This window comes from Moschus berezovskii, chromosome 4, assembly GCF_049115385.1.
Source record: "Moschus berezovskii isolate FMDL1 chromosome 4, NW_MosBer_1.0, whole genome shotgun sequence".
Taxonomy (NCBI): domain Eukaryota; kingdom Metazoa; phylum Chordata; class Mammalia; order Artiodactyla; family Moschidae; genus Moschus; species Moschus berezovskii.
This window is the reverse complement of record NC_142463.1, coordinates 20618769-20630998: the sequence shown is the minus strand read 5'-3', so window position 1 is coordinate 20630998 and position 12230 is coordinate 20618769. Positions and strand designations below refer to the sequence as shown.

Below are 12230 nucleotides of genomic sequence, written 5' to 3'. Positions count from 1 at the left end.
CAGGAACTGGAGCTAATTCTCCCCTTTCTTCCCCTATACACAGCTGATGAACATTCAAGAAAACAGCCATTCCACTGGTCTGACTGGGCCCCACCCTGGCATCTCACAGCTCAGGGCCCTGAGTAGACCTGGAAGCATCCACTCTGTGCAGGTGCGGCCCTCTCCCCTCTTTTCCTGGAGACAGCGCCAGCCCCCGCCCCCTCAGGTGTGCCCCAGCACATCCCTCAACAGGTCTGCTCCTCCCAATTCTCCAGCTGGGGCTGCACCGGTCGCACCTTGCTGAACCTTGGAGAACAGGACGAGAACTGGCGAATCTCAAGGCAGCCATCCTCACTTACTTCCTCCTCGTCCTCCGAGTCCACGTGGTGGTATCGCTCTGAGCGGGCTGGGACACACAACAGTGCCTTTCAGAGGCCCTGGCGCTGGCCTCCTTCAACCCTATCAGACCTCTGGCAGGCCTGGAAAAGTGACTCCCAATACCAAGTTCAGGGCACACAAGTGTCTCTGGGCACAGGTAGGATTCCCACTCCTCCCTGTCCCACCAGTGGCCTTACTGTCAAAGTAGCTGGTATCATCCTCTGACTCCAGCTGAGGAATAAATTCAGCCTTCTGGCGAAGAAGTCCTGTCCAGTCCAGACCAGTGAAGAATGGGTGCTGCTTCACCTCATAGGCACTGCCTGCGGACAGGGATGGTTTGGGCGGGTGGAGTCCAGGTCAGCACATCCAGGGAGAACCTAGTTCCCGAGAGGCTGGGCCTGGAGGCCTCAGCTCCAACATCTTCCTCTTCTGCCCACAGGGAGCACAGCAGTTAGGAACCAGGGGCACTGCCCACACCTGAAGCCTTAACCAGTTACATGGACAGCCCTGCTCCTCCCTTACTGCGGCCTGTCCCACCTGTGCCCAGTCTCTCCAGTGGGTTCTGGTGGAGCAGTTTTGAGGTGAGATCTTGGGCGTCCGGCGGCAGTGCATCATCCCCCTCAGGCCACACAATCTCATCTGAAGAGTCATCGGGGTGACAAGGGAAGGAGTGGGTTAGAGAAGGTCTTAGAAGTCGTGGGCAGAGTAGGGAGCTGGAGAAGAGGGTCCTAGGATAGGACATGCCGTGGGGAGGTATAAAGGGCCCAGCCCAGAGCCCTGAAAGCCTTGCCTGGGACCCACTTCCTTTAAGTTGCACAAGTTCCTCTCTCTCTGGAGGAATCTCCCACATCCTTGACCACGGCTGGTTCTTTGATCCAGAGTAGCCACTGAAAAGCAGTGGCGTCCCCTGTTCTAATCTCCAGCTCACCCTGCCTTTATACTCCTGACACATGTACACTCACTCACACACACACACAACTCACACTCACGGCACAGGTACACCCATGCACATATGCGGGATCACAAACATGATCAAAACAAGTGCAAGGTGACACACAGGCTGCGCACGTGCACATCTGAAGCAAGCACACCAAACACACATGTGAGAATTCAGAGCAAGAACTTGTAAGCCTCACAGATGTTTGTGTAAATCAAATCTGTGGATCTGGATTCTGTCCCCGCAGTGGGCTGGGGTGATGGTACCTACCACTGATCACTTGCCCAAAGAGCTCCTCCGGGGTGTCTCCAAAGAAAGGGACGCAGCCCACCAGGAACTCGTACAGGATGATGCCCATAGCCCACCAGTCCACTGGCTTCCCATAGCCCTGCCGCAGGATCACCTCAGGTGCAATGTACTCCGGGGTCCCGCATACCTGGGCACAGGGAAGTTGGGGGGCTCAGCATCCTGAGATAGTCACCTGGCATGCTGGCTGGATGGGTCAGGGTGCTCCCGCTTCTTGGAGCAGAAAGTCTGAATGAAGACTCATCGCACTCTGGTTAATGAGCAGGAGTGACAAGAGCCCCCGGGTGCCAGACCTGGCGCTGTTGGTGGGGTGAGTTTACTTATTTCCTTGTGGACAGTCACAACCCGAAGTGTCAAATCAGGAAACGCCCAGAGGCTACTCTTCGGATGCAGCCCAGTGGAAACTTGGAGCTGTGCTCTCAGGACACAGGCGCTGGGGGAGCTCTGCCTTTCACTGAGGCCAGGAGGCTCAGGACCGACCTAGTGTCAGCTCTGAGAGTGTCAACGGTCCTGTGACCAATCTTCTCCGAAGCCCCAGGAGGAAGATGACTTTTGATTTTCTATCCATTTGATTCTCATGGGCCACCCTATTTCCAAAGGTGCTCCCTCTCTCAGCACCTCCCTGGAACCACAAGGAGGAAAAGACAGGAGCTCTCAGTCTTAACATTGAGCTGCAGGGGAAGCATGCGGCTCCCAGTCCTTACTCTGAGGCCTGGAATTCAACCCCCAAGCTCTCAACCATCCTTCTTACCTGCTTGTCCAGGAACTCCCGCGCATCCTTTTCAATGTGGCCCTCGTACAAGTTTGTGGTCAGACTCATAAGGCCAATTTTGGAAAGGCCGAAATCAGTGAGCTTGATGTGACCCATGGATGTAATCAGCAGGCTGGGAAACCAGAGAAACAAATGTCTGGAGTTATTTCTTGGGTCTTCCAAGAGTGCTGACTTTAGTATACTCCCCCTTTCCCCACTCAGGCAGGGGGACAGGCAGCTGGGAGAGAACAAACAGCTCTGGCTGTGTGAAAACTGCACTCTGCATGGGCAATTAACCCGCCTTTGCCCAGCCCCCCACCCCCAAGTCATCTTTGTTTATTGTCCTCGACTGTACTCTACACTGAGGGCAATATCGGCCGGCTGGGGAACAAGCTTTCTTCCACAAGTGGTCAGCCCTGTCCTAAGGCTCCAGCCATCTCCAGTCCCCTCTTCTGACCTGGGGGACTCACAACACCCCGAATCAGGGAAAGGGGGAAAGGGGCACAATGATCTCATCCCACATCTATAGCTGGACTTGGGGGGGCTCTAAGATCTCACAGGGAAATGTCTTTTCCCCTTCACACACTGCCTGAGCCATTTCATTTTGTGCCAAAGGTAGCCCTGCTACCCCTGTACTCCCTAGTATCTCTGGCCCTGACTTCTATGAGCTCCACTTACTCACTGCCAGAAGCCCTATGGGCACCATGAACTCAGCCTGTCCAAACAAGCTCACACCAAATGGGTCCTCTTCTCAGTGAAAAGCAGTGTTTCTCTTACCTACTAAGCTCTGTGATAAGTTCTTTAGCGATTGTTATAAAAATATTCTGGCTCATGAAAGGTTTTACAGAAGAATAACACAACCAAAGCAGGTATCATCCCCAAGAGGAGGAACACGAAGCTCAAAGAGGTTTAATTCACCGACCTGAGCTCACAGGGTTAACGAGCTCTATGAATGCAGTTTGTCTAATGTCAAAGCCACTTTCCATGACAGAGGCTTATCAACCCGGCCTCAAGACAAACATGGAAGATGTCCCAGCCTGCTCTCTCACCCCAGCCTTACCATATCCTTCCTACTTCCCCATCCCTCTCTTCTCCCGCCTGACTCTGCTCCAGGGCAGGCACTGCTGTTTGGAGCCTAGTCTACTGCTGTGGTCTCACCACCTCTTTCCATGGGCAGTGATCTTCCTAAACCTAAATCAAAGTCTGAGTGTGTCACCCGGTGGTTAACAGATCCTTCAGAGACTCTCTGTGTGTATTCTTAGTCACTCAGTTGTGTCCGACTCTTTGCAACCCCATGGACTGTAGCCCGCCAGGCTCCTCTCTGTCCATGGGATTTTCCAGGCAAGAATATCAGAGTGGGTTGCCATGCCCTCCTTCAGGGGATCTTCCCAACCCAGGGATCAAACCCAGTCTCCCGCAATACAGGTAGATTCTTTGCTGTCTGAGCCACCAGGGAAGCCCTGGGTCAGAGATTCTCTAGGACCCTTTAAAACTCAACCCAAACTAAATAAAAGGTCCCTTGATGGTCCAATCCCTGCCCTTCAGTCACTACTCTAACAATCTCAGCTTCAGCCATACTGACACACTTGTGTGTGTCTTTGCATATCCTGCTCCTCAGCATGAGAGAGTCACCCACACTGGACTTAAGCTCTATAGACCAGGGACAAGAATACAGTGCTTGGCACAGAGCACCTGTCAGTAAATGTCAGGCCACTTGCTCTGCCATCTACTAGATGTGTGGATTCTTTTGCTTCTGCTTGGGTTCTTGGGTAGAGCTCCTCAGTGATTCTTTGATGTCACCAAAGCCCTACAGTGCCCCTGCTGGACTTGCTGTCCACGTTCTTTGCATCTGGGGATAGTCAGGGGTTAGAGTACCAAGCCTGGGGGCACGCCCACATGAGTAGCCATTTGGGATAGACTCAAACATGCTGTGTCTGCCTTCATTTATCTTGAGACCCAAGTGGGAGACCCTAGACAAGGGACTTGAAGAGTGGGCATACTTGTCAGGCTTGAGGTCACGGTGCACGATGCCATAATTGTGTAAGTACTCCAGGGCTAGCACGGTTTCTGCAAAGTACAGGCGCACCATGTCCACAGGCAGGGCCCCGATGTTCTTCAGCAGCGTGGCACAGTCTCCTCCTGCAACAAGCCCAGGCCACCATGAAGGAGGGAGCCAGTACCCTGCTCCAGATGGTCTCAGAGGGCCCAGAGGAGATGGCATCACCAAACTCCCTGGTGCTAGAGACAGTGATTCTAGCACCCCTGCTGCTGGGAGGCAGATTGTGGACAGGAGCAGGAGTAAGAGAAATCGCCGGGGACTGTCAAGGCCACTCTTCAGGCCAAAGAAGGAAGGAACCCAGGCCTCTATGCCTGTAAGTTGCCTTGTTGGGACAGGACTAAGTTATTTTTGGGTGGGAATCCTGTTTATTGTAAACACGTCTGGCTGATATTTTAGCATGTGTTATTTCCTTCCTGTTGGCTGTCAGTTAGTTTCGAGTAAAGTAACACTGTAAACTCCCAGCACATACCCAAGGAATTAAAAGGGGAGTGTTGTTCCCAACTTCAAGACTTAGCAAAATATCTTTGGAAGCTGTACACAGCCCTGATGAAGCAAGAGGAAAGGCCACTGGAGAAGCTGTGCTCCACCATGCTCTTCTGTGCCATCCTGAGCATGCTGTATGCTCTTTAAGGGGTGCCCCTCTAAAGCCGTGTGTTGGGTTGGCAGCCTGCCTTTCTCCCGAGGGCTCAGATGCAATTCTCCTAGCGACTGACCCTGGCCATGGGTGGCTCTGCTGCCTCCTCAGCCCTGTGTGGTGCCAGCAGGCTGTGGGCCGTGCAGGCTTTGGGCACAGGTTTTACAGCTGAGGGGCATATACATCCCGTCCCAGAGTACCTCTCTCTGTGCCTGACATGGGCAGCCCATGGCAGCTACTGCTCTAGAAGCCTTTCCCTGGGAAAGGCATGGCACCTAGTGCCCGCCATGGCCAAATGGTCTCTACGATCCTAAAGCAGAAACCAGGGCCAAGGACAGGTGGGAAAGCTGGGCCCTGAAATATCACACCCACACAAAGCTGCTGGTCCCTGATCAGGGCTGTCTCTGACTGTGCCTTGGCCCCCAAGGCAGGCCACCTGTCCCCCAGTACCTTCCACATACTCCATCACCATGCACAGGTGGCGCTTGGTTTCAAAGGAGCAGAACATGCTGACCACAAAGGGGTTCTCGGCAAAAGTCAGTATGTCCCGCTCCACGAAGGCCTGCTGGATCTGGTTCCGCAGGATCAGGTTCTGCTTGTTGATCTTCTTCATGGCAAAGCGCTGCCGGGTGGACTTGTGCCGCACCAGGAACACAGCCCTGGAAGCAAAGCCCATCTGTTCCCCACAGCCCTTGGCCATGCCCTTCTCCACTGCCAGCCTGGGGGTCAAATTGACTCTTCTCACACCTTATCAGTGTATGGAACAGAGGGGCAGGCGGTGCTCAACAGAGAGAAGGACCTGAGGGCCTGCCCTGGGAGCTCGTTAAGTTCCTGAGGACACAGCTCAACCCCTCCTCAGAGCTCATGAGAGGAGTGCCCCCAAGGGCAGAGGCGCTCTTGCCCAGGTAAGGCACCACGCTCAGCTGTCAGAGGGAACTGCACTCTCACCTCTCTAGGAGGCTCCAGGGAGGGAGAAGGGCCATCCTGAGGGACAGTCCTGCTGCCCAGAGGACCAGGTACCACTCACTTCCAGAAAGAAGAGCCCTCGAGCCAACTGAGCCTCCAGTCCCAGCCACACCCTGACCCCCGCCTTTACCCATAGGCGCCATTGCTGATGAGCTTAATGGTTTCGAAGTCCTCCTCAGAGGGTGTCTTTTTTGATGTCAGAGATGCCCCACGGCCCTGGAAGACAAGGGAAAAGGCAGGGGGCAGGCATGCTGGTCAGAGTTCTCACACCTGAGGAGGCTGTGCCCCAGTGTCTGCCCCACTCAGCCCTGCCGGAGCCTCCCCACTCTTCCCAGAGCTGAACAGCCTCTCAGACAGTGCAGCAACCACCCTCTCCGCTGCCTCCTGCACACAGTCTCTGAGAGAATCCACAGCCTGCACTTCACAGGGCCCAGGCTCCAGGGTTGAGGCAAGAGCTCAGAGTCTTTACCTCGACTGAATCATCTGTCTCCGGAGTGTCAGGACTGTCATAGCTGCTCAACTGGGCCATTTCTAGAAACAAAGCAAGGACACAAGACAAAAGTGTGCGCGGCAACATCAGACCTCTCAGCCATCCGCTCACGTCACAGGACAGACACATGGAGGGGAGGCATAAATGCTTCCGGCACCGGTCTGGGAGGCAGTCTTACGGCTCTGGCTTTAGTGGAGTCACAGCTTTTGGACTTGTTTGCCAAATAACATTGCCACTCGTATCTCTTTAAGTCCAGTGCCATTCAAAATGCCTGGAAAATTCTATAAAGCTTCCCTCAAACTCGGGACAATAGCTGAAAACAGGCCTGAAGCTGGTAGCTGGCCCCCAACCTGCCGGCCAAGACTGCTCTGCTGGGTGAGGCCGGGAAGTAGGAAAGGCAGGGGCGGGACGACTAGAGATAAGGGACTCAGACACCCATCTTCATGAGGGGTTCAGTGTGAAGCCCGGAGTCGGGACCACCCCAAAGACACAGAGGGACCTGTAAGGTGGTAGCAGGAGAGGCAAGCATGCAGATGAGGGGACCGTTTTTGAAAATGTGCTTGTGGTCCTGTGTTGACCTCTTTTGACCTTTAGGATCTAAATCCAACCCAGGTGCGCCCAAGACAACCTGCTTGGGTGTCAGAAGGCAGATGTGGACAATCTCGAAGGAGTGGCTCTTTCATGACACAGAACACAGGGTTTTCCTATAGCCCTCGGGTCTCTGAGGCTGTGTTGTGTCCCTGTCCAACTAACCCTCTTCTCCCAGTGGTTTTCCTGCTGTTAGAGCTTGTAGGCTGTGGGGCCTCTTTGCAGCCACGAGGCTGCATGCTCACCCTCTAGGGGATCCCGTGTGAGGCCCAGTTGGCTAACGATGTAGCGGGGAATGTCACATTTAATCCCTTGTCCCTCTTTGGCGTGGCCCTCAGCTGCTTCTAACAGGTGGTAGAACTCTTCAGGATCAAACTCCTGTACCAGGGAGAGAGGTAGTCAGTGGTGAGAGCTACAAGCAAAGGCTGCTGGCCTTTATGGTTTTAAGGCATTTACCCAGAGCAGGAGGAATAGGAAGACTTCCTCTTTGTGATGGACACCCCTACCCCAGAATCCCCAGAAACATCATGAGTCAGGGACCAATGGGGACAAAGCTTTCTTAAAGGTCACCTCCAGATTGGACATCCTAAACATCTGCTGTCTTCTACAGCAAGAAGACTCAGAGCTTTCGGTTTCAAGAGAGCTCTGCCTATCTGCCTGGTCCAAAGCCTTGTGCCAGCCAGACACAGCACTGTCTGGTGTCTTCCCTCACCTAGTGCAGAGGGGCAGTCCTGGCCCACCTTCGATCACACTTCACAGCCCTGGTGGTACACACTCATGCTGCAGGCATCTACTGAGCAGCCCCTGTGTCCTGGGGTCTAGAGAGCCATATGGACACAGCACAGAAGTCCTTGTCTGCCCAGCACACAGACTAATGAGGGCCTCACTGGGCTGAGTAGGCCGAGTAGTAGTAGTAGGCCGAGTGCCTACTAAGTGTCACACTCAGCACTAAGCCCTGATGACACCTCTATGATCTTGGGTAGGAAGTCAAGTCTCACAGAGATGCATGGATGTGACCATGGCCACAGAGGTAGGGACAAAGAGAAAACCACTGCACAAGCCCAGACTTAACTGCCAGCCCCTGTTTAACCACAGACTTCATCACCACAACCCCAGCCTCCACTGCTTTTCTTTACCTAAAGAAAGTCTTAGGGCTTTAGAAAACACCACCACCACCTGTTTGGGTAAAATCTAAGCCAGACTGGGAAATTCTGTTACCTTCTTCTTCCTCCGTCCCTGTCTAGTCAGAATGTCTACTTCACAAACCCCCCTCCACCCAACTCTCCTTATCTTTCTACCACCGTCCTAGTTCATGGCACTCCTCTCTCACGTGAGCTGGGTTAAGGGCCTCTGCCCCATTGTCCCGGCCCATCCCGCCTTCTCCCCCAATTCACTAACCATGTTGTGCCCACAGTCATCTTTCTCAGGAGTAAATCTCAGGGAGTATTACTCAGAAATAAAAGCGAATCCATTACTGCTGCATGCAATAATATATATGAATCTCTACAAAATTATGCTGAGTTAAAGAAGTCAGAACATACTACATGATTTAACTGATATGAAATTGTATAAAAGGCAAACTTAACCATAGTGAAAGAGCAGATAAGTGGCTTTCTGGAGTGGGAGGTGAGGTGGGGAGGGGAAAGGGGCTGACTGCAAAGGGGCACAAGGGAATTTTCTGAGGTGAGAGAAATATCTTCCATCTCAACTATGGCAGTGACTAGACAGGTGTAGATTTGTTAAAACTCAACTGAACTGTATAACCAAATAGGATATATTTTATTGTATGCAAATCATACCTTTACAAAGTTAGTTTTAAAAAGTAAATCTGACCACATCACATTCTTGCCTAAACTTCCTGATGCCTCCCAGTGGCCTTATGGATAAACATAAACTCCTGAGCCAAGAACCCGCACCCTTCACGGTCCTGTCATGATCCACCTCTCAAGTTTGTCCCTTACGAGCTCTTCAGACACACCCGTACTCCATCAAATGCCCTTTCTGACCGCTCTCCCCTGGAAAACTCAGTTATCCTTCAAGTCGCTGACTAAGCTTCACGTTCCCCAGGGGGCCTTCACTCAACATTCATTCCTGTCCATCCTGAGAAGGACTAACATGGGGCCTTCCCCATGTTCCCACTGCATCTTGGATTTCCCCCCTTCACAACACTTCTGCCAATATCATAACTATTATTTGCACACCTTCAGGACTCATACCTAAGGCATTCAAGATGAATTCTAACCCTGCTGCAGAGAAGGCATTATGGGATCAGGGCTCTGCTTTATTCATACCTGTATCTCCAGTGTCTAGAATGAAGAAGCCATTCAGTAAAGTGTCACTGAATGATCAAATGAAAGGTGGACTCAACTTGTGCAAACAAAACTGGCCTGTGCTCCTCAGCCCTGGGGCCCCCACTAACCTGGGCCTGCTCCGTGTGGGGTGAGCAGATGAAACCTTTCCCCACCACTCTCTTCAGGGGTGTCCACGTTTCCTCAGGGACTCATTTGGTCCCCCAGTGCTTGCACATCATATTTAAATAAGGACTTCAGCAGCAGAAATGGCAGTGGGTGCTGTTAGCAGAATACTTCCTCTGCAGTCCCTATTCTCTCCCCTCCAGCCACCACCACCCTGCAACCTTCCCAGAGCGCACTCACCAGGCATTCCAGGAGACGAGCTGGGCGGGCAATGACAATCATCAGCTTTTTCACCAGCTGCATCACAAAAGCCACTTCTGAACTCTCTGAGCGCTCATGAGCCTGCAGAGAAGACAAAGGTAGCTTGAGGGATCTGCCAGCCCAGCGTGGTGGAGTGAAGCAGGACTGGCCTGAACAGAGCCGACTCTGGGGAGAAGCGCTTTGTAGTACAGAGAGCTCTGCAAAGCAGAGACCTTAGAGGGGGTTACTGAGCCATGAGCAGGAGCCACGTGAGCTGGTGAACACTGCATGACATAGGAATGTCACACGGACACACCACTTTACCTGCTTCTCCATCCAGCAGGCTTCACTTACCCACCAGACCCCAGCTCAAGAGGGAGCTCTCAGTGGAGCCTTCATTGATACTCACTTTCCACCACAGACAGACTGTAAGGAATAGAAAGACCTCAAAGCAGGAGAGTGATGCGAGCAGCAGGGACTTCAGAGAGATCGCTCTGGCTGTAGTGGGGATGCTGCATGAAAGAGGGCAAGTTGAAAAGTAGGAAAACCCACCAGCAGGCTACGGCAATAGTGCGATGAAAAAGGCATAAATGAAGGAAGGAAGAATGCAGGGAAATGGACAGACTGGGCCACCTGAGAGCAGCCCTGAGGGGTGCGAAAGGCAGGAATAGATGGTAACTGCAGCTCCAATTTTAGGGAAATGTCAGTGAACCCCTAAATGAAACAGATAAAATAAAGAGATATGCCGTTTAGGTAAGGCTAGGTAGTAGCAGTTAATAGTAGTTTAGTTGCTAAGTCATGACTCTTGCAATCCCATGGACTGTAGCCTACCAGGCTCCTCTGTCCATGGGATTCTCCAGGCAGGAATACCAGAGTGGATTGCCATTTCCTTCTCCAGGGGATCTTTCTGACCAGGGATTGAACCCAGGTCTCCTGCATTGTAGGCAGATTCTTTATCAACTGAGCTACAAGGGAAGCCCCAAGGATAGGTAGAGAACATATTCCCTTTAGCTTTGAAGACAAAGCAGGTAGGTGGAAAAGAGTTCTGTTTTGAACCTGGAGAGTCTGAGGTACTACACTAGCTACTTTCTGAGATATTTGCTCAGCCTAGGAGAGCTTCTTTTTTCTGGAAACTGCTCTGACTTCTAGAATCCATGTTGTGTGGCTACACTTTCCTTCCCACTTCCAACAGCTGATTAGAGGGGATTAGGTGCTGAAAGATGGATGGAGCGACACCGGTTAATATCAGGGTGACAGAAGTGCATAGTCCACTTTTGGGGAAAAGGATGAGCATGCCTACCAAGGAGAGAACAGAGTGGACCGGGGGGAGAGGAACACTTCCCGGGCTTTCCACAGGCTCTCATTTCTAGCTCTGGTCCCTTCCGAAAGACTGGATGCACTACTGTCTTCAATTCTCTAAGACCTGCCCTTTCAGTCTTTATATAATAAATGTTCTGAGGTGGCTCTACCACTTGCAATGAAGAATACCAGCCGATGTGAGAAGGAAGGTGAAGGATCTGAAACTCCAGAGAATGCAAGTGGGCGGGGACCCTTAGTGGATGGATGACAACCAAAGACATGGGAGCTGACAGGACTGATCAGAGTGAAGAAGGAGAACGGGAGCATGGATGCTCAGGAGGGTGTCCCTCAGAACACCAGCATTTAAGAGAACTTGTGAAGGGGCAGCAAGATGGCAGAGAACAGTGTCATGACAACCAGGGGGAGGGGAGATCAAGGAAAGGTTTGTTCACTGTGCAAACTCCTGCAGAGAGGCAAACAAAGACGAGGGCTGAGAGAGGTCACAGGATTTGGCAACTGGCCAGTTAGTTCTTTGGGGACTTTAGCCTGAAATAGCTTTAGTGGAATATGGGAAGGGAAAGTGGCAGGAAGGACACTGAGTAGTGAACAGGTTGCAAGGAAAGAAATACAGCAAATGAAGACCATTTAAAAAACACACACAAAAACCTGGTTATTAAATGAGAAGAGAGGCTGGGCACTTGATGAAATTGTGTTCACTCTTTTAAGGTGCAACCCAAATATCAACTGTGTGAAGGTTCATCTGAGACCCCTGCTGCATGACACACGCACACACGCACGCACACACACACACACACACACACACACACACAAAGAACAAGAAGTAACAGCTCCCTTTTCTACGTTCTCCTAACTTTTTGCTCACAGCACATGGTACTAGCGTGTTGTCTTATAATTAATTGTCTCTACAGCTATGCTGCTGAGCCTTGAGAATAGACAGCCTGTGTCTTTCTTTTTCCTTCACATACTAAGCCTAGCATAGGTGCCTTTTATATAGCAGATGTCAATGCTTGCTGACTATAAGTGTTTGAAAGTGTAAGATTTTAGGCTCTGGAATGAATAACCTGGGTTTGGGTTCCAATCTTGTTATGCAAGAAACAAGTTACCTTGGGCTAGCTTGGCCCCTTTAAGTTTTGGTTTTCTCATCTGTTTATTTAGAGAATAATAACAG

At 51.7% G+C, this 12230-nt stretch overlaps 1 protein-coding gene across 8 annotated transcripts in view; it reads right to left on the bottom strand.

Annotated features, from left to right (window-relative positions):
- Positions 1-12230, bottom strand: part of MAST2 (microtubule associated serine/threonine kinase 2) — a 217028-nt gene that overhangs the window by 4965 nt on the left and 199833 nt on the right. For all 8 annotated transcript variants that reach the window (XM_055404056.2, XM_055404057.2, XM_055404058.2 and 5 more), the window contains 11 exons: positions 9743-9844; positions 7334-7466; positions 6480-6541; positions 6141-6226; positions 5495-5703; positions 4352-4490; positions 2352-2484; positions 1565-1730; positions 895-996; positions 555-677; positions 276-385 (listed from right to left, as the gene is read on the bottom strand). In XM_055404056.2, coding sequence (XP_055260031.2) covers positions 276-385; positions 555-677; positions 895-996; positions 1565-1730; positions 2352-2484; positions 4352-4490; positions 5495-5703; positions 6141-6226; positions 6480-6541; positions 7334-7466; positions 9743-9844 — 1365 coding nt within the window. The remainder of the gene's footprint in view (positions 1-275; positions 386-554; positions 678-894; positions 997-1564; positions 1731-2351; positions 2485-4351; positions 4491-5494; positions 5704-6140; positions 6227-6479; positions 6542-7333; positions 7467-9742; positions 9845-12230) is intronic.